Source organism: Equus przewalskii, chromosome 18 (genome assembly GCF_037783145.1).
Source record: "Equus przewalskii isolate Varuska chromosome 18, EquPr2, whole genome shotgun sequence".
NCBI classification, from domain to species: domain Eukaryota; kingdom Metazoa; phylum Chordata; class Mammalia; order Perissodactyla; family Equidae; genus Equus; species Equus przewalskii.
In genome coordinates, this window is record NC_091848.1 from 39,654,035 (window position 1) to 39,678,136 (window position 24,102).

Sequence of the window (24,102 nt, forward strand, 5' to 3'; positions counted from 1 at the left end):
GGAAGATTAGCCCTGAGCTAACATCTTCTGCCAATCCTCTTCTTTTTGCTGAGGAAGACTGGCCCTGAGCTAACATCCATGCCCATCTTCCTATACTTTATATGCGGGATTCCTGACACAGCATGGCTTGATAAGCAGTGTGTAGGTCTGCACCCAGGATCCAAACTGGCGAACCCCAGGCCACTGGAGTGGAATGAGTGAACTTAACGGTCGTGCCACCGGGCTGGCCCCTAAAAGTTAAGGTTTTTACACAAGGATATCCAATTGCTTAAGTACCATTTGTACAAAAACTATTCTTTCTCTACTTAATTGCCTTTGCACCTTTGTCAAAAGTCAGTTGTCCTTATATGTGTGGGTGTATTCCTGGTTGGGTTCCATTGATTTATTTGTCTTTGGGCCAATACCAAACTGTCTCAACAATACTAGTTTTTTTTTTTAAAGTCTTGAAACCAGGTAGTGTTTGTCCTCCAACACTGTTCCTCTTTAAAAGCTGTGTTGGCTACTCTAGATCATTTGCATTTCTGTACGGACTTTCAAATCAATTTATCAATTTCTATTAAAAGTCTGCTGGATTTTTATTGGGATTGTATTGAACTACCGATCAATTGGGAAGGAATTGACATCCTAATATCAAGTCTTCTGAAACATGTAACTCTTCAGGTTTTTAGGTCTTCTTTAACTTCTCTCAGTAATCTTTTCTGATTTTCAATGTGCGTTTCTTTCACATCTGTTGTCTAATTTATGGCTAAGTGTTTCATATTTTTGATGCCATTATAAATAATATTTTTAAGTTTCAACTTCGATTGTTTTTGTGGGTAGATAGAAATAAAAGTGATTTTCATATATTGATCTTATATCTCGCACTTTGTTAAAATCACTTATTAGTTCCAGTAGCTTTTTGTAGATTTCATTAGATTTTCTTCATAAATGGTCACGTTGCCTTGAAAAAAGACAAGTTAACTTCCCCCTTTTCAAATCTAGATAACTTTCATTTCTTTCTCTTGCCTGACTACACTGGCTAGACTCTGTTAACTAGAAGTGGATGTGAACTATAAATTTTTTCTAGTCTGGCTGATGGGAATAGGCACTATTTTCTTTGAGTCTTGAGCACTGTTTCCTTCAATATTTTCAGATGGTTATTTACCTGTCACTGATTAGTTTTGTCATATGTATGTGTTGATCAGTACTTTGTTTGAGGAAGAAACTCTGTACATCTCTGGGATCCTCTCTTTGTGAACTTTAGCTGCTTTGTTTTCCCTGGTTTCTCATCTCCCTCTCTTCAACTCAAGGAGTCAAGTGGTTTCCTCCTGGGTTTCCCCTCCTCCTTTGGCTGCAGTCTAGAAACTCTCTCAGGGTGGTAAACAGGTATGGCTGTAGGGATCACTTCTTTTGTTTCCCATCTTGTCAGAGAGATTACTATTTTTCATTGCCTGATGTCCTGTGTCTTAAAAACCATAATTTCATTTATTATGTCTCTTTGTTTCAGGCAGCAGGTTAAATCTGGTCCCTGTTACTCTGTCTTGGTCAGAAGTGTAAGTCCAAAGCTTTGTCTGATTCCTCCTTATCTTGCAAAGCTTCACTTAAATGTTGCCTCCTCAGACAGGCTCTTCTCTGATAACACTCTCAAAAACAGGTCTACCTTTTCTCCCTTAACTCATTTTTCTCTTTCATAGCATTGCTTCCTTTTTTCAGTTATAATCATATATCTATAGGTTTCTTTATCTATATGTTTTCTCTTATAAATTGAGAGAAGAGACCATAATTATTTCACTCATCACTGTATGTCTAGTGTCTAGAAAAATGTTTGACACAGAGATGCTTAATAAATATTCTTTGAATGAATGAAGTTTTCACATTTATTGTTTACCATAATTTTTGCTGGTTTTTATTCCTTGAGGCATTACTTCTTTTCTTAATCTTTCTTTGTTTTACTCCTCGTCCATTCTTGATTTTCTCCATTCATTTTTTTTTATATTTACTTCCTCTCTTTGCTAGTTCTTTCTTAGTCTTATCTTCCCCTTTACTTTCAACTTTTCTTTATGTTTCTGATTTGTGTTTCCAGGATCTGTTATCATTCCCCATACTCTGAAAAAACCATGCAGTGAAAGAGAAAAAATATCTATAGATAGGCTTAAGACTTTCCAAAGGATCCTCCATTGCATAACTAGAAATTGATGCACAAGCAAATTTTCCTGACAATGCTCTACCTTAAGCCTACTTTTCAAACTTCCTTTGGTTCAAATGGCATACTATCAATTTTTAGTTAGCAAAATTTCTGACATTATCACAGGTAGAAAGAACACTAGGTGATGAAGCATCCGACTAGATGTTATCCCTAAATCTTCCATAGATTGGTTCCAATTCTAGAAAGTTATTTAACCTCTCTGTGGCTTGGTTTCACCTTCTATTATAATAATAATGTCTAAAACTTATAGAAGTGTTTTTACAAACATTAACCCAGGAAAGTTCCAAAGGTCTCTAAGAGAGGTAGGAATTATGATTTTTATTTTATACATGAGAAAAAAAGAAACTCAGAGCAGATAAATGACGTGCTTAAGATTATAAATGTAATGAGTAGTTAATAAATAGAAAAGGCAGAACTTGATATAAACCTTCTGACCCTATGTCTGCTGTTCTTTCCAAAGCATTTCATTGCTTCCTCAAATCATAATCTGTAAAATACAGAGTCTGAACTATCAACTTTTATTATTCTTTGATGTGAAAGAGTTGTAGATGAGAATTTAAGGGTTTAGAGAAGGAAGCTCCTTGGAGCCTAACCTATGTTAAAAGGTGACCAGTGAAACAGCCCAGGAGAAAACAGGAATTGAGATGTTTCTCCAGAAATGAAAAGGATAAGGTTTAAAACAGAATGTGATATCACTTTGAGAGCAAAATTGATATTATACAATATAAAAATGGATTTTACAGAGCACATTGTCCGATCTCAACTGTGAAAAACAATTTTAAATTGTTTCATTTTTTTAATATATTATTTCATTGATCATGGGAAAAAAATGAAAAAAAAAAGTGGTTTCTGATTATAGAATAATGGAATTGGTTTCCAAGGCACCTGAAACTTTAAAAGACTTGGAGACACAGGAAAATATAGAAGAAAGCATGTGAAGTCACTTTTGCATCAGACAGGTCTAAGTTTGGTTCCCACTTATTCTGTGTGACTTTGAGAAACTAATTTAATCTCCTTAAACTTCAATTTTCTCATCTGTAGAGGAATCTACTAATAAATATCTATCTGGCTCAAAGGGTTTTGTAATGACCAATAATATAACACTGAGTCAAGCTGCTGAGCACAATCCCAGAATAGAATAAACATTCAATGGAAGTGGGTTAAGTTTCCCCAAATAGGCAGAATGTGGATATGCTTTTCTGAAAGCTAGGAAATAACTCATGAAAAGTCCATACAGTCTCTATTATAAAAAAAATGAAACTGTAGAAATGTAACCAGGTTATATGATCCAAAAGTTAAAAGACAAATTTTCACAAAATTTATTTTTAAAAGAAAATTCTAGGCTATACCTTCAAGTCCTCAAAGAATCAGTCCCTTATCAAAATATATGATGTTGATTATCAAGAGGACTTTAAGAAATCTGATTGCAAATCCCAGGACTTGTCTGAGCCCCCATGGAGCCCCACTGATGGAGACAGGAGAATCTCTTTATGGCCTTCTAAGGACTTGATTTTACTTCTGTCTTGACACTTTAGATCTTTGTTTAGAAGAAACTACGATTTCTTTTGTAAAATTCCAGTGGACCCAGTAACTACAGAAGGTATTTCTCATTTGTCAAATTTGCAAAGTCCCCTGGCTGTTCATGTGAGTGAAAAGAGACTGCTGTCATGCTCTATCCCACTACCATCATTTACTTGCTGAGCTCATACTTGTGCTTGGTGTAGAGGATACAAACAATTTTAGATATGGTCTTCAGGTTCTTGTCATGCATTTGGAAATGTAGAGCATACGCATAAAATAAGTAAACACACAAACATATCTACAATAAGTACCAACTAAATGGTCAGACACTACTGTACACTGTAGGCATTTAAATAAAGGAATTGGCACAACAGGGCTCTGATGGCAGCAGGAAAGGTTTACTATAAGGAGTGAAATTTGAGCAGGGCATTTCCAAAGAGGGGATGATATGAGTAAATTACAAGGGTAGTAAAATAAATACACTTGGCTTAAGGTGAGTGTTTTTACAGGAGAGTAGTAGAAAATTCATTTAAAGATGTACATAGGAATTATATTTTAAAGTACCTGAATAAAGGTTTAAAAATCTTTGCTTTTTGTTCTGAAGGCAATATAAGAATATTAAAGGGTCAGAGATAAATGAGCACATCTCAGCACTTCTTTAACCTTTACATCGTGGTTGATGCTGTAGAATTATGATTAAGAGCCTGTTTCTGCTTCTTATTCTCAGTATCCAATTTCTCTTCTTAATATAAAAGCTTTACAGGTTTGTTATTGAAATATCATAAAATAAATTAAAATTAAAAGAAGAAATCTGTAAAATCCACAATGTTATGTTCCAGAAACTTTTTCTATTTGTATAGATGTATGCATTCACACACACACACACACACACATACACACAATGTACGAGGATTCCACCTTGAGAAGGCTAACTTGGGATTCAGAAGTCTATGAATGTGTGTTAAACCACCTGGAGACTATTTACAGGAAAGGATTTGGTTGAAACCCTTATGTGGCAGGGGATGGGTATGAAAGAATAGTATAGGGTAGGGATTAGCAAATTTTTTATGTAAAGAGCAAGATAGTAAATATTTTAGGCCTCATAGGCCATATGGTTTCTGTTGTAACTACTCAACTCTGCTATTGTGGTGTGGAAGCAGCCATAGACAATATGTAATATGTAAATGAATGAGTATGGCTGTCTTCCAATAAAACTTTATTTATGAAAACTGAAATTTCATGTAATTCTTAGGTGTCAAGAAATATTATCACAATACATAATAAGCTTCTGTTTTAGGAGGAATATAGATATCAGTGTTTGATCACAAGGTACCAGGAGTAGAGGCAGTGGGAGGCACCCAAAAGAGGGTGCTCTGTTAGAGTAGAAGACTAGAGAATACTTATGAGCAAAAAAAGTCACTCTCTGGGCACTCCCAGAAAAATTTTAAGGATTTCATAGCAATTGACTTCCTTTAGCTAGAAGAACACAGAGTTTTCGAATTTTTTAAAATGTTTTTTGCTGAGGAAGATTAGCCCTGACCTAACGTCTGTTGCCAATCTTCCTCCTTTTTTTTTTCGCTTGAGGAAGATTAGCCCCAAGCTAACATCTGTGCCAACCTTCCTCCACTTTATACATGGGTTGCTGCCACAACATGGCTGATGAGTGGTGTAGGCCCACACAAACCCAGGCTGCTGAAGTGGAGCACACCAAACTTAACCACTATGACACAGGGCCAGCCCCACAAAGTTTTAGGTTTTTATAAGTGATGTGACTGCACTAGTTCTACAAGCTGGTGAGGTGAGGTCTGAAGTAATTCAAGATACAAACAACATGTGTATATGTGTGTAGGTGTGTATATGGATATATGTATATTTTATACAAATATGAAGCCATCTTAAATATATTAAGTAATCTGCTTTTTTAATGTAACATATTAATATATTATAAGCATCTTCTCATATCAATAAATATTCACCTATAACGTCACTAGTATCATCTGCACCTCCAATTATACCCTCATTCCCCACTCCCCACTCCTTCTGCACCAGTTTTTAGAATTGCTTACTCCACCGTCTTCAGATTTGCACTTGCTACCATGGTAAAAGTTAATGTTATTGACTCTTTGATTTGTGACCTTAATTCCCCAACTCTACTGTGTGTTTGGTACCTAAAATCACTATAGAAACATGTTTGTGTATTCTATTTTAATAAAAAGCATCAGAAATTAGGAATACTTAATTAGAAATCTAATTACTTAGAAAAAGCAAATATTGTGTTGATATTTTATGAAATTTCAATACTTAATTAGAAATCTAATTACTTAGAAAAAGCAAATATTGTGGCCCTGATTAGAATAGTTCTATAAAAGGGCCAAAGGCACAAGGTTTCCAAAATAAGAAAGCATTCAATTATTATTGATACTGGTATATCAGATTTATTATTTACAAGACCCCATGGCTCTTCCTCCACAAAACAAAAGACAGGGACTCTTGGACTAATAGGACATGGTCTGCATGGTTTGAAATAAACACTGAAACAATGGATATGAGTAAATGGGTATATGACAATAACTATTTGAACTATTTGTATAATTTTTATTAAAATTATCAGTTGCACTTCCATAACAAAACAAAAATTTGCATGCATGCTGAATGTGTTTTAAAAAACACATTACTGAGCACAGATGTATGGATTTAACTCAAGCATTATGACTTAAAAAAGCTATTTGCCTAACCTTAATAGAACTTACTCTGATAGGAAGTACGGATCCGTTTCGTTAAATCAGGATAAAAGTTAGACAGGCCACGCATGCAAAAGTTGTCTTTGGAACATGCCAGCACACCAGCATCAGCAGCAGGCAGAGAAAAGAGAGAAAAATAGTCTAAAGTGAAAGGAAGTGATATCATACCAGAATCTAGAACAGCCAAGATGAAGAAATTGCAGCAAGTTTAGGTAATCAAATTAGAAAGGAGATATTGAAAAAATAAATCAATTAGAAAGTAAGAGGTGACAGATGAATGATGAGAATGCTGTAGTTTTATTTAATCAAATATCTTATAAAAATAGCATATTTCTTATATGCTTTTTACATAGTAAACTTATTTGGCTTATAAATAATATGTATAAGTTACCTCATAAATATCAAAACAGTTGTCTTTAATCTTCATATTAAAAAGAAAGCTTAGAGATTTTTATCTTTAATATTTTATTTTTATAACATAAAGTGAATACTCATTGTAGTCATTTTATTCACTAAATATGAATGGAGTTTACGACTTCATCAGTTTTTTCTGATTGTAAAATCATCAAAATTCTAAGCTCTAATCACAATTTTGAGGCTCAACATGTTTAAATTAAAGTTGTCCTACCTTTGTCAAAATATATACTTTGTCATCCCACTGTGTATATCCAGCAAGTAACTTAGATGCTATAATGGGATCCACAGGTTTTCTGATTGAATTATTGCCTTCAACACGCAAACAGTGCCTACTATTCCCTAACATCTTTCTACCATAGAGTCCATTAATTTTCAAAAATCAACCTTTTCTTTCCCAATCATGAGGGAATCTTATGGTACATGCATGCATGCACAGTTCCTCTTATTCTGCTTTCCTTTCAAAAGCCAGTAGTAGAGGCAGAACCTGTAGAATTTGAAGTTTCCAGCACTCCTAAAATATTGCTAAAAATTGAGATCCCTAACAAAAAACAAAGAAACTCCAGGTTCTGAAGGAGAAATTTTGTGCCTTTGAAAAGGGTCTAAACTAGCAATTTGAAAAGGGCTGAGGTTTACAAAAGAACGATTAATGAGAGGAAGAACTTCAGTATATCAAGCAATTTATCATTAGCCCAAAAGGAAACTTCCTTTATTATCATATTCAGATGTAAAATTTGGCACACCTGCTGTTTAGAAAATAACACCTAACACCATGTACTCTTTTTATTTTAAGATATTTTTTGCACTGGTATATTTATTAAAGGCTTCAATATTCAATTGACTATTTAAAAAAAAGAAAATTTAAAAGAACCATCTAAAACAACACATAAAACTATAGGATGCATTTCCATCTGCAAACCTTTTAGCTCAGCTAATTTTTTAACTAAACTATGTCAGCGGACAGAAAATATACAAAATTCTGGCAATGTTTATAAAACCAACTATTTGGATATATACTGAAATTTCAGCAAATCTGGCATAATTCGGCACAGCAAAGTTTAGCATTATATAGAAAGTATTTCTGCTTAGATCCTAATTAACCTTATATAGGTTTATTTTATAGTTAAATAAATCAATTTATTGGTCCTGTTAAGAAAAATATCATCTTTCATAGCATTTTTAAATGTTAATTAATATTTTTTTCATTTGTAAAAATATCACCAAGAAAGTCTTCATCCAACAAGGAAAGATGACAGCTAAAATATGGAGTTAATTAAAAATATTAAAAGTAGTGGGGCCGGCCCCATGGCAGAGTGGTTAAGTTTGTGCACTCTGCTTCAGCGGTCCAGGGTTTTGCCGGTTCAGATCCTGGGCACGGACATGGCACCACTCATCAGGCCACGTTGAGGCGGCGTCTCACATGCCACAACTAGAAGGACCCACAAATAAAATATACAACTATGTGCTGGGAGGATTTGGGGAGAAAAAGCAATTAAAAAAAGAAAGAAAGAAAGATTGGCAACAGTTGTTAGCTCAGGTGCCAATCCTTAGAAAAATAAATAAATAAATAAATAAATAAAAGTAGTGAATGACCTAATATTATATTTTAAAGGGGTCAGATATTTTAGAAGAAAATTATCCTGTTTAATACAACCATTGTAAGAAGTTTTTTCAACTACAGAGTCTTATCTTCTTAACATTTTTATATATAATAGTTTCATATTTTCTGTTATTTCTTAGGAATTCAACCTAAGAAACTGAAATACTTCCTAACTTTAACAGCAAACTGAAGTACAAACACCTCTTTTACCCTTTCAAAGATTCTCACTATGTTTCTGCCCAGTTTTACTTACATGGTATTGTAAATTATGTTGACTTTATATTGCCATGCATTTGAATAGCATCACAGAAGAAAGACAAGAAATCTAAAGGTAAGAAAACAGATGAACTACTCAAGTTCATAACCATCTTGTTTTATCTCCTACCTGCAATGAACTGCTTGTTTTTTCGAGGAGACCGTGGTTGTCGTTGGTATAGGTCACTTGATCTATATAGGTCAATGGTCCCCATGCTTAACAGTACTGTCTTCTGTATAAAATCCACCACAGCCAACCCATTGCAGTTCCCAAATGCAACTCTGAGAGAAAGAAAATACGCAACTAGAATGTATCACAGAAACCAGTATGATTTTTATCTTTGAATTAAAAAGAAGGTTATTGGAAAGTAATGCCCTAGGGTCAGGCAGTGATTCGTGTAAAGTCAGGAAGGATATTATGCCGTTACATAGGATAGATTGACCTTGTATAATAGCCACGACCACTGTAAAAACCAGGAACGACCTGCAATCACGTTTTATTATCAATTTTATCATGTAAGTAGTGATTACCCAATCTGCTCTTTAACTTGGTTTTAGGTTTTTACAGAAGAATTACATAAAATCTTTTTGCTATGCAAGGGGGAAAAGGTCAAGAAATGTTATGCTTTAATAGCTACAGATGCTTAGGTACGTAATTAGATCTTTTTTTTAATAATTATTAGGCTCCAAATTAGTTCTCTTCTTAAACAAACAGTATACATTTAACACATAATTTTACATAAAAATTAATTCATATATTTAAAGTTTTGACATTGTAGTAGATATAAACAGAAATACAACTTTCATTCACAAAAAATTAAAATGTTCTCACTACTCTGTTCTGTATTTTGCCTCATTTATTAAAAGAGAAAGACAACTTGATTAATTTATTACCTAAATCTCTCGATAAATTAAAATAGCTCTCCTCAGCAGGCATTTTGCTCAACTTAACCATTAGGCATACACTAACTCTCTTTTTCTCCATTTACAACATGCCCTCTGGCTGAACAATTGTAAATCTGTGCTTTTGCTCCCTAAACTAAATATACACTAGTTGAATGAATGTTGTTTTGCTCGTTTTATATAAATTCCATGTTGTTTTATTACTTAGATTGAATCTGGTTGACAAATCATCTGCTTACTCTCAGTTTAGTTCTTCCCACTCCACCACACTGCCTTCCTCACAAGAAATTAAAAGAGAAGTTCCACCATACTGGATGTTTTGGTATTTCACATAGAGTTCTACATCTTCCAGTAAGACAGACTTTGGAAACTGGAAAAAGTATTGTTATAGAAGTCAGAAATCCCATCTTTATCATTTATAGGTTATATGACTTGGAGAAAAATCAATGAATCTTGCCAGGCTTTACTTTATAATGAGAATTATACTACTAGATTTATCTAGTTCACAGGGCTTTTATGAATATCAAATCAGAAATCTGTTGTTAAAGTACTGTGAAAATTTTCCACACAAAAGTAGGATTGATCTTAATATTATTATAAGCAAACGTAATGTTATATATACTGTAGCAAGTTAATATCTCTAAACTTTTTATGTTAAAATATAATAAATTACTTCTGCTTACAGGAATGACAGAGTTCCCAAATGCAATACTGAAAGGATAAAAATAGGCAACTAGAATGTATGACACCAACCAAAATAACTATTTTTATCTTGGAACTAAAAATAAGAATACTGGAAAATTATACCTCAGTATTGGGGAGGTCAGGCAATGGTTGTTGAAAAGTGAATAAGGATACTGGGTTTAATCTCCTACCATAAACAACTAGAAAACTGGACAAAATATATTAAACAACAGTTTCACAGCAGGCAACATAGGATAAGATGAGAGAAGAAAAACAATCGAGGTAAACTTTAACTAGGAACTCTAGTTAAGTGTTCTAGCTTAGTGAACGGAGAGATTTCCACGCTAGAGCACAGGAAACTGAAACTAAAAGAGAGATCAGTGGTCTCGTTGAATTGAGAAGATGGAGATCAGAGTGATGCTACAAAAGCAGCTAGAATTTATGAGGCAAAATACTATACAGAAGAGAGCTGCACAGAGAGGGTACACTAGAGATTTACAGAATGGTCCAGAATTTTGGCTGTGTACTGATCCGTGTAGCCATGTGAAGAAACTATCCTAGGCTCAGGAAAGAACCACCAAAAATTAAAGTAGAACAATTCCCAAAGCTCACACAATGTTGAGGATATTTCATGTTACTACCAGCAAAATTGTTAAGATCTCCTAATACATGGAAAAACAGAAATAAGTTATCACTTCAATAGTGGGGACAAATTAGCCATAAACTAAAAGCTTTTCTGGACCCACCACAAAAAAGGTTAAAAACAATGATTCTAAGTAATGTAACTGCCTTTCAGAAAAATATCCAACACTATTGAAAAGAATCCAACAAAATACTACCATAAATGTAAAATTTTCAATGTCCACTATATTAAAAGTAGCAGGCATATGAAGAATTGAGAAAACATGACCAATAACCAGAGGGGAAAAAATAAGCCAACATACTTAGAAATGAAACAGATGATAAAATTAGCATACAAGGATATTAAAAATGCTTCGAAAAATATTTTCCAGACATTCAAGACAGTTCAGGAAAACATGAATGTGATAAAGTGAGAAATTGAAGGTATAAAAAAGACAAATCAAATTTCTAGGGATAAAATCTAAAATGAAAAATCATCTGACTATTACACATTGTAGAAGAGAAGAATAGTGAACTTGAATCAATAGCAATAGAAAATTTCCAAAATGAAACATGAGAGAAAAAAAAGCTGAAAAACCCAACAAAGTATCACTGACCCATGGGACAAAATTAAGCAATCCAGAATAAATGTAACTGGACTTCCAGAAAGGAAGGTCAGCAGAAAACATATTTGAAGAAGTGATAGCCAAAATAGCCAAATGATAGCCAAATTTGATGATAACAATAAACCTATAGATTCAAGAAACTCAAAGGATCCTAAGAAGAATAAACACAAAGAAAAATACAAACGTCATAACAACATTGCTGAAAACTAGTACTATAGAGGAAATGTTAAAGGCAGTCAGAGAAAAATATATATTTCCGACACAGGGGAAATCTTAAGAATGATGAAACCTACTCATGAGAAACCAAAAGACAATGGAGTAATGTCTTTAAAATAATAAATGAATATAATCTGTCAAAATAAAATTCTATACCCAGTATATATATCTTTCAAATGGTGAAATATCCATTTTTACATATGAATAAAAGCTGAGGGAATTTATCACTAGGGGCCCTGTACTACAAGAAATAATAAAGGAAGTCCTTCAAGCAGAAGAGAAAAGATATCAGATAGAAAATGGATCCACACTAAGTAAGGAAGACCACAAGAAATGGTAAATATGTGGATTAATGTTAAAGAATTTTCTTATTTAATCAAAATATAATTGTTTAAAAAAAACAAGAACAATGTTTTGGGGGTTTATACCATGTATAGAAATAAAACATATGACAATAATAGTACTAAGAACAAGAGTAGAAATAAAAGTATCCTGTTATAAGGTTCTTACAGTATATGTGAAGTGGTATAATGCCATTTATTTATTTATTTGATAAGTTAAAGATATATAGTAAACCACAGAGCAAACCATAAAAAATTAATTACTTTTTTTAAATTAAAAAATAAAATACTTGAGACAATAAGAGAGATAAAAACAGAATCATTAAGAGATATGCAATTCAAAAGAAGGCAGGAAAAAAGGAGGCAAGAACAAATGAGGCAAATAGAAAAATGTTTGCGTGAAACCCAACCGTATGGATAATCACATTAATGTCAATCATCTAAACACTCCAATTAAGGGCAGAGATTGCCTAGGTGGATAAAAACTCAGACCCACTATATGTTGCCTACAACAAATCAACTTTAAAGATAAAGTAAAAGGAAGGAAAACATATAACATGAAAACACTAATTAAAAGAAGGCTGAAATAGCTATATTAATGTAATATTAATATAGACAAAGTATATTTCAGAACAAGGAAAATTTTGAGGAATAAATAGGGAGAATGATTAAGAGGTCAATTCATCAAGAAGATACAGCAATCCTAAATGTGGATTCATCTAATGATAGAGCTTCAAAGTAAGTGGAGAAATACTGAGAGCAGGAAGGAAGAATAGGAAAATTAAGGGTGCAAACATTCTTCTTTCAATAACTGATAGAACAATTAGGTAAAAAATAATCAGTAAAGATACAGAAGTTTTGAACAACACTGTCAACCTCCTTGACTAAACTGGCACCTATAGAACTCTCCATCCAATATTTATAATAGCATCAAAATTATGACATACTTAGGCATAAATTTAGCAACATATTTAGACAATGTGTACACTGAAATTAGAAAATATTGCTGAGGGAAATTAAAGAAGACCTAAATAAATGGAGATATGTCCCTTGATCAATAGTTAGAAGACTCGATATTGTTAATTTTCCCCCCATTGATCTACAAAGCCAAAGCAATTCCAAACAAAATCCCCAAAGACTTCTTTTTTAAGAAATTGAAAACATGATTCTAAAATATACATATCTTCCTCAACTTACAATAGGGTTACAGCCTGATAAACCCATTGAGAGTTGAAAATACTGTAAAATGCATTTAACAAATTTTATACACTTAATCTACCAAACATCATGGCTTAGCCTACCTTAAACATGCTCATAACACTTACATTAACCTACAGTTGGGCAAAATCATCTAACACAAAGCCTATTTTATAATGAAGTGTTGAATATCTCATGTAATTTATTGAATACAATACTGAAAGTGAAAAACAGAATGGCTGATTGGGTACAGCATGGATGTAAGTGTACCCATTGTTTGCCCTTTGTGATCAAATGGCTGACTGGGAAGTGTGACTTGCTGCTACTGCCTAGCATGACATGAGTACTGTACCACATATATTGCTAGCCCAGGAAAAGATCAAAATTCAAACTATAGTTTCTACTGAATACGTATGGCTTTCGCACCTCTGTGAAGTCGAAAAATCACAAGTCAAATCATTGTAAGTCGGGGACCATCTGTATATGGAAATGCAATGGGTCTAGAATAGCCCAAACAGTTTAAAAAAATAAGAAGGTTTAAGGACTTACAGTGTATAATTTCAAGATCTACTCTAAAGCTACAGGAATCAAGACAGCATGGTAGTAAAATAAAGAAAACATAAATACTAACGGAACAAAAAATGTTCATAAACAAACTCACACATAATTGGTCAATTGTTATTTGACAAAAGTGCTATGGAAAATCAGCAGAAAGACAATATTTTCAGTAAATGATGGTGAAACAATTGGATATCCATAAGTAAAAAACTGAGGCTTAACTTTTACCTTCCATAATACAAAAAAAATAACTTAAAATGGATCAAGAGAACCAGCTCTGATGGCCTAGTGGTTAAAGTTTGGCACTCTCACTCTCATTGCTTCAGTAGCCCAGGTTTGGTTCCCAGTCACAGAACCACACCACTAATCTTGTCTGTTGCCATGCTGTGGTGGTGGCTCACATAGAAGAACTAGAAGGACTTACAACTAGAATATACAACTATGCACTGGGGCTTTGGGGAGGAGAAAAAAACTGAAGGAAGGTTGGCAACAAATCTTCTAGCTCAGGGTGAATCTTTCCCAACCAAAAAAATAATGAGTTGGAAAGTAGTATTCTGAAAAAAAAAAATGGATCAAGAAAAAATCATAGTAATCTTGGGTTAGACAACAGTTAAACAGGTCATGAAAAGCACAAATTGTAAAATAAAAATTTGGTAACCTGCAAGACATCAAAATTAAATCATTTGCTCTATAGAAAATACCATTAACAAAATGAAAAAGCAAGCCATGGACTGAGAGGAACCATTTGGAAAATATATATCTTATTCAGAACATTCAAAGAACTCTTGGTAATAATAAGACAACTTGATTACAAAAAATAGGCAAAGATTTGAACTGACATTTCACCAAACAAGATGTACAAACGTGAAATAAGCATTTAAAAGATGCTGAACATCATTAATTACCAGGGATATGTAAATTAAAACCACATTTAGATATCACTGAACCCACCAGAATGGATAGAATTAAAAAGATTGACAATATCAAGTGTTCACACATATGTGGAAAAACTGAAACCTTAATACATTGCTGGTAGAAATGCAAAATGATATAACAACTTTATAACATAGTTTGTCTCTGTCTTATAAATATATACTTACCATATGACCCAGTAATTCCACTCAAGTTATTTACTCAAGAAAATGCAAACAAATGTTACACAAAGACTTGTAACTGAATGTTAATAGAAAATTTATTCACAATAGCCTAAAACTGAAAATAATGAAATTTCCATAAACTGGTAAATGGATAAACACATTTTTGTATATCCACATAATGGAATATTATGCAGCAATGAAAAGGAACAAGCCACAGATACACTCAACAACATGGATGAATCACAAAAGCATTATGCAGGGGTTCAGCCCCAGGGTGTAGTGGCTAAGTTTCCATGCCCCACTTCAGCAGCCTGGGGTTTGCAGGATTGGATCCTGGGCCAGGACCTACACACCACTCATCAAGCCATGCTGCAGCAGTGTCTCAAATGCCAAATAGAGGAAGACTGGCACAGATGTTAGCTCAGCACCAATCTTCCTCAAGCAAAAAGAGGAAGATTGGCAACAAATGTTAGCTCAGGGCCAATCTTCCTCACCAAAAACAAAAGCATTATGTTAAGTGAAAGAAAACAAAATGATTTATGTGTCTATTTATATGAAATTGCAGGAAATGCAAAACTATAGTAATAGAAAGCAAATCAGTGGTTTTGGGGGCCAGGAGGTGAGAGGGTGATAATTGAATGCAAAGGGGCATGAGGGAACCTTTTGAGGTGATGGATACTTTTTATATTATTAGTTTGTTGGTGGTTATGATTTATATTTGTCATAACTCATATTGCATACTTAACATTGGTGAATTTTATCTCATATATGTTATACCTCAAAAAAGTTATTTTTAACATTAATAAACATTTACTTCATTAAATTACTACCAAAAGGTAGTCTGAGAAAATCAGAGCTAAAATTATAGACTCTGGTCCCTAAGAGTGTTCTGGAGAGAAAGGGATAGAGAATGACAGGCAGAGAAAAGATTTTAAAAATTGGATATTTTGCTTAACATAACTGAAAGATAAAATGATTTCATTGAGGAAAACAAGGTGAGATGTTTTTTTTCTTTCAATATCTTGTTAGTAAAGAAATTCAAAAGAAAATATCAACCAACAAACAGATAGTTTCAAGATTTGGGATTTATAATAAAAATAACATTTTTGTTAATCTCTTCTTTGTTTCTGTAATTAATCAACACTTAGCTAAATACTTTAGCTAATTTTATACTTCATATCAAAATTAGCCCTTCTAAATTGTACAAGAGTTGAAAAACTTCTATTTTATAAGCATAAAATATATTTGAATATAGAAATTAATATAATTTGTCTACCTTAGGGAATTAAAATACAGATTATAAAGTCTAAAAATCCTATTGGTGTTCTGTTTTATTTGGCATTTATAAAAAAGGTTAATGTATAAGCACTTATATAAATACAAAATAGGTGAAAATCAAATATTTAAAAAATATATTTCGATTTCATATCTTTTAATATTTTGGTGCTTTAAGAAATCACTTTTCTTTCTAAAGCTGTAACTCAAAATAGAAAAATAGGTTTAAATATGCTTCCTTAATGGCTTTGGATACTAAGTTACAAAATAAAAAGCAAAAATTTGCTTTTAAATATCTTAGTTTTGTTACCAGTATATACTTAGGGAAAAAACTAATGCAACATTTGTAATCAATATACTTTGGAATAATTAGACTGATTTAATAATTTTGTCTTAAAAACAGCTTTACATTTTCTCCCTGATTTGACCACCACATAAAAATAATTTTAGCATGTGTTTAAATTTTTAATTTAAATTTAACTTAATTACAATTAAATAGAATTAAAAGTTCAGTTCCTTAGTTGTACTAGCTTCAAGTGCTTAGTGTGGCTACCAGTACCATATTGGACTGTACAGATTATAGAACATTTCCATCACTGCAGAAAGTTCTATTGGACAGTACTGTTGTAAGTTATGTACGTCTAATGTAAATCTAATGTTTATTTTCTCATAAAAAGCCTAATTAATTTTAATTGCCTAAATTTCCCATATCAATTTTCTTGATCAAAGAAACTAATATTATTTTAACATTATAAAATTCTGTGTTTAAAGAATTAGAATAGATAACACCTGAATAAAATGGACTCATTCTTATAATGCTACAAATTATAAGGGCTTGATGTAATGGCTTACATTATAATTTCCAGATCTTTAATTAAAATCAAGAACTTACTTTTATATCAAACTGAATCAATTTATTGATAATTTGAGATACCTGGACAATTTACAAGTAAGAAAAAGACACACAGAGAGGTATCCAGATGATAAAAGTCTTTTTATTTCTTAAGTAGATGGTCATTTCTAACTATATTAACACTTCTCACTGTGCATAAAAGACAAGTTATGTTTTATAGGAGCTAACTCAAAATGAGAAGCTGACTATAAGTTTTGTGCTTAGCCTAACATTTCTCTTAACCCTTAGCAAAAGTTATCTATTGTTTACCTGCTTAAAATGGTGACCCAACAATATTCAACCTTTGTCAGCTAGTCACATTAATGTCAATAAAATTATCTTAATGTTTGTTTTCCACATACCTGTTAAACATAGCTCTAATCTAAATTCAGCTAAATTGCTTCCCTCCCTGATGGTGAATTGCATGACAATCAAATAGCTATTGAAAATTTTAACTTATCTCATCTTGACTTGACTGATGTTCAACTCTAATATGATATTACTTGATTGTGGCTTATGTATTAAAAATAATCAGGGGCCAGCCCCATGGCTGAGTGGTTAAATTTGCATGCTCTGCTTTCATGGCCCAGGGTTTTCCTGGTTCAGATCCTGGGCGCAGACACGGCACTGCTCATCAAGCCACGCTGATGATATAAAATATATGATTTAATTATAAATTATAAATATATGATTTAATATAAAATATCTAAAATCTAAAATATTCTATTACCTATACTTATTATACTTAGATAGTCACTTTATTTATTTATTTATTTATTAAGATTTTATCTTTTTCCTTTTTTCTCCCAAAGCCCTCTGGTACATAGTTGTGTATTTTTAGTTGTGGGTCCTTCTAGTTGTGGCATGTGGGACACCGCCTCAGCATGGCCTGATGAGCAGTGCTATGTCCGTACCCAGGATTCGAACCAGTGAAACCCTGGGCCGCCAAAGCAGAGCATGTGAACTGAACCACTCTGCCATGGGGCAGGCCCCAGATAGTCACTTTAATATACTGATATTACATATGCCTTCAGGGTAGCACACAATTTTGACACACTATAAAAATAAAAGGTTTTACTAACTTATTTGGATACTTTAGTTTCACAAAAAGGAAAAGAAATTATGACTATTAGAAGCAATCTAACATCTAGGAAAAAAAATCCTCTCAGTTACCAAGAATAAAGCCTATACTAAATAAAATGTTCTAACTGATTTGCAAACAAGCAGTCCTACATGCATTTATGCCATTAAGAAATAAATGGGATTCATTGTCTTCAGACTGTACTATAAGAGTGGTAAGTTTGTTCTTGAGGCTAAAAAGAAAACTGCAGAATTTGGGGGCAAATAAGAAACATTTACCAAAACAAATCATATGCTGGGCCATAACACAATTGTCAGTAAATTTTAAAGGAATGAAAAAAATGACAACATATGTTCTTTTACAACAGATAATTAAATTGGTAATCAATAATAATTAGATATATAGCAAAGTTCTAAATATTTGAAAATTAAACAGTTCTAAATAACTTAGGAGCAATAAAAAAGAAATATTAAAAAAACTTCAAACTAAATCATATTTAAAATAACAAGGCAAAATTTGTGGGATGCAGCTCGAGCAGTGCTTGCATGAAAATATATAATGCTAAATGGTTACATGAAAAAGAAAGACTTAAAAGCAATTATGCAAGCTTCTAGTTTAAGAAGCTGGAAAAAGAAGAGGAAAGTATATCCAAAATAAGTAGAGGAAGGACATAAAAATAAGAGCTTAAATCAATGAAACTGAAAAGAGAAAAAAATTGAGAATATTCACAAAGCCAAAAGTTTATTTTATGAAATTTTATGAAAATATTAATAAGATTGATAAACCCTAGCAAGACTGATCAGGGGGCAAAGAAAGAGAAGATGTAAATTACCGATATCAGAAATGAGAATCCGAGAGACACAAAAAAGATAATGTGAAAATGTTAGATATAAATTTTATGCCAGCAGGACTTCCAGAATGGCTGCATAAGGAGCTCAGAAAATTCCCTTCTCAAAAAGCAGTGATAAAAGTGGACAAAATTGACATAAACCACTATTTAGGACTCCGGAAATTTCCCAAAGCTTATATCAAATTGAGAATTGTTTGCTGAAGAGAAACTACAGAAACTCAGTCAGAATAGTGAGAGTCTGTGGAATTTTAGCCAGGGGCTGCTCTCATTCCCCTGCTCCCCAGTTTCATAGCTCTAGTTCTACCAGAGCAAATCGAAGCCAGGTGTCTTTATTATTGAATTTTATCAAACATATAAAGAAAAGTGCCAATCCTTCACAAACTTAGCTGGAAAATACAGGATAGAATTCATTCTATGAGGTCAGTATTACTCTGATATCAAAGACAGACAAAGATATCCAGAGAAAAGAAAACTACAGACCAGTTCCACTCCTAGGTATCTCCCCAAGGGAAATAAAAACATAACATCTATACAAAGACTTGTTCATAAATGTTCACAGCAACATTATTCATCATATTCAAAAAGTAGAAACAATCCAAATGTCCATCAATTTGTGAATGGAAAATAAAATGTGGTCTATCTATAAAATGGAATACTATTTAGCAATAAAAGGGAATGAAGTACTGATAATCTACACTACCTCAAAAACATTACGCTAAGTTCAAGAAGCAAGATGAAAGGACTACATATTAAAATGCAACGTGTCCAAAAAAGGCAAATCTATAGAGATGGAAAATAAATTAGTGGTTGTCTAGTGATAGGAATGAGAACTGATGACAAATGAACATGAAGATCTTTTTAGGGCTGATAAAAATGTTCTAAAATTTGATTGTGGTTATGGTTTTGAACAAGTCTGCAAATTTACTAAAAATAATTGAATGGTAAACTTAAATGGTAAATTTTACGTTATATAAATTATACTAAAGTATCTTTAAAAAACACTTTAAATTATCATTACGTTTATTAGTTTTTTCCAACTCTCAGATGGATGACAAATTCGTTGAAAAACACAAACTATCAAAACTGACACAAAGGGAAACAAAAATCTGGATAGCCATTATATCTATTTTAAAAATTGAATTTGTAATTTAAATCCTTCCCACCAAGAAACTCTAGGTCCAGACAGCTTTACTGGTTAATTGTGTCAAACATCTAGGAAAGAAATAACACTAATCTTATGCAAACTTTTCTAAAAGTAGAGTAGGTGGGAACATTTTTCAATTCATTTTATGAGGCCTAAAAACCTTGATATCAAAACCTGACAAAGACATTCCAGGAAAAGAAAATTAAAGGTTAATATTCCTCATCAAAAGAAATTCCTAACAAATTGCCATATCAAATACAGTAACATACTAAAAGGGTAATACATTGTGACCATGTGGGATTTATCCCAAGAATGCAATAATAGTATATTATTTGAAAATTAATCAGTATAATTCAGCAGAGTAACAAAATAAAGGAGAAAATAATATGATCACTTGAATTAACACAGTAAAAGGGTCCGAGTGAATCCACAAGCCACTCATGATAAAAATTTTCAGCAAGTTAGGGTTAAAAGGAATCTAGACTGTCAATCTAGAACTAATGATATTCTTAATGGTGAAATATTGAATAGTTTCCCCCCAAGGCTGGGAATAAAGCAAACTGTCCGTTCTTACCATGTCTATTAAACATTGTACTAAATGTCCTAACCAGTGCAATAAGGCAAGAAAGAGAAATAAAGAGTGGAAAGTCAAAAGTAGAATTGACTTCTATTCATAGAAACATGATTGTCTATGTAGGAAACCACAAGCAAATACTAGGACCAATAAGTGAATTAACAAGTTTACAGAATTCAAGTTAAATATACAAAAACACTAGTATTTCTAAATAGCAGAAGTGAATAATTGGAAAATGAATTTAAAAATAATACCATTTACAATAGTATCAACATATGTGAACCACTTGGGGATAAATTTAACAAAATATATGCAAGAATCCCACTTGCAAAATGAAAAAACATTGCTGAGAGAAATGAAGATGCCAAATAAATGGAACATCGTATTATATTTATAGATGGGAAGACTACATACTATCAACATGCCAATTCTCCTCAAATTTTTCTATGGATTCAATGCAACCCCATTCATAATTTCAGTAAGCTTTTTTGAATGAAATTGACAAGCTGATTCTAAAATGTATACGGAAATTGAGGAGTCCAGCTCCTGGCTAAAAACCTTTGTGTGATTTTTCAGGTTTGAATAGGCAATTACAAAGGATTTTCTTGGCAGGCCTCTCAAGGGGAAAGTTGCCCTCCCAAGACCAGACTTAGTGCACAGCCAATGCATTGCAGTCTCTGAAGGAAGTTGCAGTCAAGATTCAGGGCCCTTTTCTAGGCAGGTCATGTTTTTATGCCTATTTGCATTCCTAGCTCAAGTGCCTTCATTGCTAGGTCTCTTTTTCTGAGGCCTGTGCAGAAGTCTTCTTCAAGTGCCTCTGCTGAGGTATCCTTATTGGGGAAAAAGGGGAGACTCTGAAGACCCTTTTCCCTACTCTGACAATCTACCCTATACTCTTCCACTCCTAGCCCTCCTCCCTCTCCCTCTCCTCTGACCTCAGGGTCCATAACACTGTGAGAACCTTTTGTTTGGGGCAACCTCAACAGTGAGAAGAACTCTATGTCCAGGTTGATCCACCTGACCCTCCACTGCTGTGCTGTTCCCTGGGGCAAAGTAGAACAGGGGGGATTTGATGCTTTTTCCAGTTTTAGCTTCTTGCTTACAACTCCAAAGTAAGTGATTAAAGGCTTCAGTTTGGCTCATTGTTGTGTTAATCAGCTATTCTGACACCTAACAGCTCAGTTGTGCTCCTGTCAGAAATTCAAAAGACCTAGAATAGCCAGAACAATTTTTAAAAAGTGGAATAAATTTGAAGGACTTATGCTACCTGATTTCAAGACTTACTACAAAGCTACATTAATCAAAACAGTGTGGGATTGGTAGAGGGAGAAAAACAGATTAATGGCGCAGAGTAGAGATTCCAGAAATAGACCCACACTTTATTTTTGACAATAATACCAAAAGAACTCAATGGAGAACAAAGGATCTTTTTACCAAATGGTACTAGAGCAACTGAATATATGTGGACAAAAGGAAACCAACTGTTACACATCATACTCACAAACTGAGATTGATCACAGACCTAAACATAAATGCAACAGTTATAAAACTTTTAGTAAAACAACAACAAACAAACAACCCTGGGATAGGCAAAGATTTCTTAGAAAGAACACAATAAGAGATAAACATAAAAGAAAAAAATTGATAACTTAAGCTACTTCAAAATTAAAATCTTCTCAAAAAAAAGGCACCGTTAAAAATGGATGGGTAAGCCACAGATTGGTAGAAAATATTAGCAATACATATACTTAACAAAGGGACTTGAATACAGAATTTATTTTTAAAAACTTCTACATTCAATAATAAAAAGAAAAACAATTGGGTAAAAGATTTGAACATACACTCCATAAGGGAAGACATACAAATGATCATCAGACATGAAAAAAGTGCTCAACATCATTAGTCATTAGAAAAGGCAAAATAAAAGCACAGTAAGATACCACTTGAGACCCTTTGGGAAGGCTAAGATTAAGAAGACTTACAACACTAAATTTATCAGTGAGGATGTGGAATAACTGAATGTTGACATATTGCTGGTTAGAATGTAAACTGCATAATCTTTGAAAATTTTTTGATGTTTCTTATAAAAATTAAATATATTCTATTACCGTGAAATTCCACTCCTAGGTATTTATCAATAGAAATGAAAGTACATGTCCCCAAAAATGTGTACAAGAATGTTCAGAGAAGCTTTATTTATAATAGCCTCCAAAGGGAAATAATCCAATGCGCATTGAAGGGAGAACAGATATACAAACTGTGATGTATTCATATACTGGTAAGCTTCCAAGAAATAAATGTATTGGATACTCATTCATGCACAGACATATATATATATATTTACATATATTGGAGAATATTATTTAGAAACCAATATTTGGCACACACACATACATAAAAATATATATACACATATAAATATATATTTATAAATATATATACATATATACAGTATTTGAGTGTGTGTTTATATATATACATATATATATATATATATGTGTGTGTGTGTGTATATATATAACCGTATATATATGCCAGATACTGGTTTCTAAATAACTTTCTCCAATATCATTCTCTGGAATTCTCCAGAGTTCCTTGCAGAAAAGTTGATTCCAGGGCTAGGGTAAGAAATCTATAAGATAAGCCTGGAACATCATGTAGTACCAGAAAATAAGAAACTGCTAAAAAACATGATGTGAACTATCAAAAGGACACAGAAGCCATCTTGATGGGGTTCCATGTGGTCAAATCTGGGGTAATTTGAGCATCACAACAAATGATAGTAACAAAATCTTAACTCATTGAATAAAATAGAAATCCATAATTCCATACTGATGCAAATAAGTAAATAAATATTTATATAGGATAGAAAGTTATGCTAACTAGTAAAACACTAATTAATAAACATAGGGAGAATAATGGAGTTAGAAAATCACCAATGGATGGTAAAACTAATGGGTGAAACTTTGAAGATGTTTACATAATTTCACATCTTTCTCCATAAATTAATTACTATTTACAAAGGGAAATAATAACTTTATAGTGGAGAAATCTAGTGGACATCACCTTAACCAAGCAATCAAAACTAGCACCATGAATGTTAGGATAAACCATCATCCTGTACCTTTCGACATCATAAACTGAGAAAGACACCATCTTACTTCTGTGGTATACCTGCTAAAATGCTTAATTTTATTCTAATCATGAGAAAATATCAGACAAATTAAAACTGAGGTACATTAAACAAAATAACTAGTCTGTACTCTTGAAAAATATCAAGGTCAAAACCCCAAATAAATGCTAAAGAACTGTCCCGGATTAAAGGAG

General features: G+C 32.8%; 1 protein-coding gene across 20 annotated transcripts in view; it reads right to left on the reverse strand.

The window, feature by feature from the left end:
• The window catches only part of STXBP5L (syntaxin binding protein 5L), a 350,864-nt gene that overhangs the window by 86,687 nt on the left and 240,075 nt on the right, over positions 1 to 24,102 (reverse strand). For 8 of the 20 annotated variants that reach the window (XM_070583799.1, XM_070583808.1, XM_070583800.1 and 5 more), the window contains exons 19-20: positions 8,847 to 8,998; positions 6,457 to 6,528 (exon numbers count right to left, since the gene is read on the reverse strand). In XM_070583799.1, coding sequence (XP_070439900.1) covers positions 6,457 to 6,528; positions 8,847 to 8,998 — 224 coding nt within the window. Of the gene's footprint in view, positions 1 to 6,456; positions 6,622 to 8,846; positions 8,999 to 24,102 lie in introns of all 20 variants that reach the window. The other 12 variants (XM_070583795.1, XM_070583803.1, XM_070583797.1 and 9 more) reach the window with 2 other exon arrangements.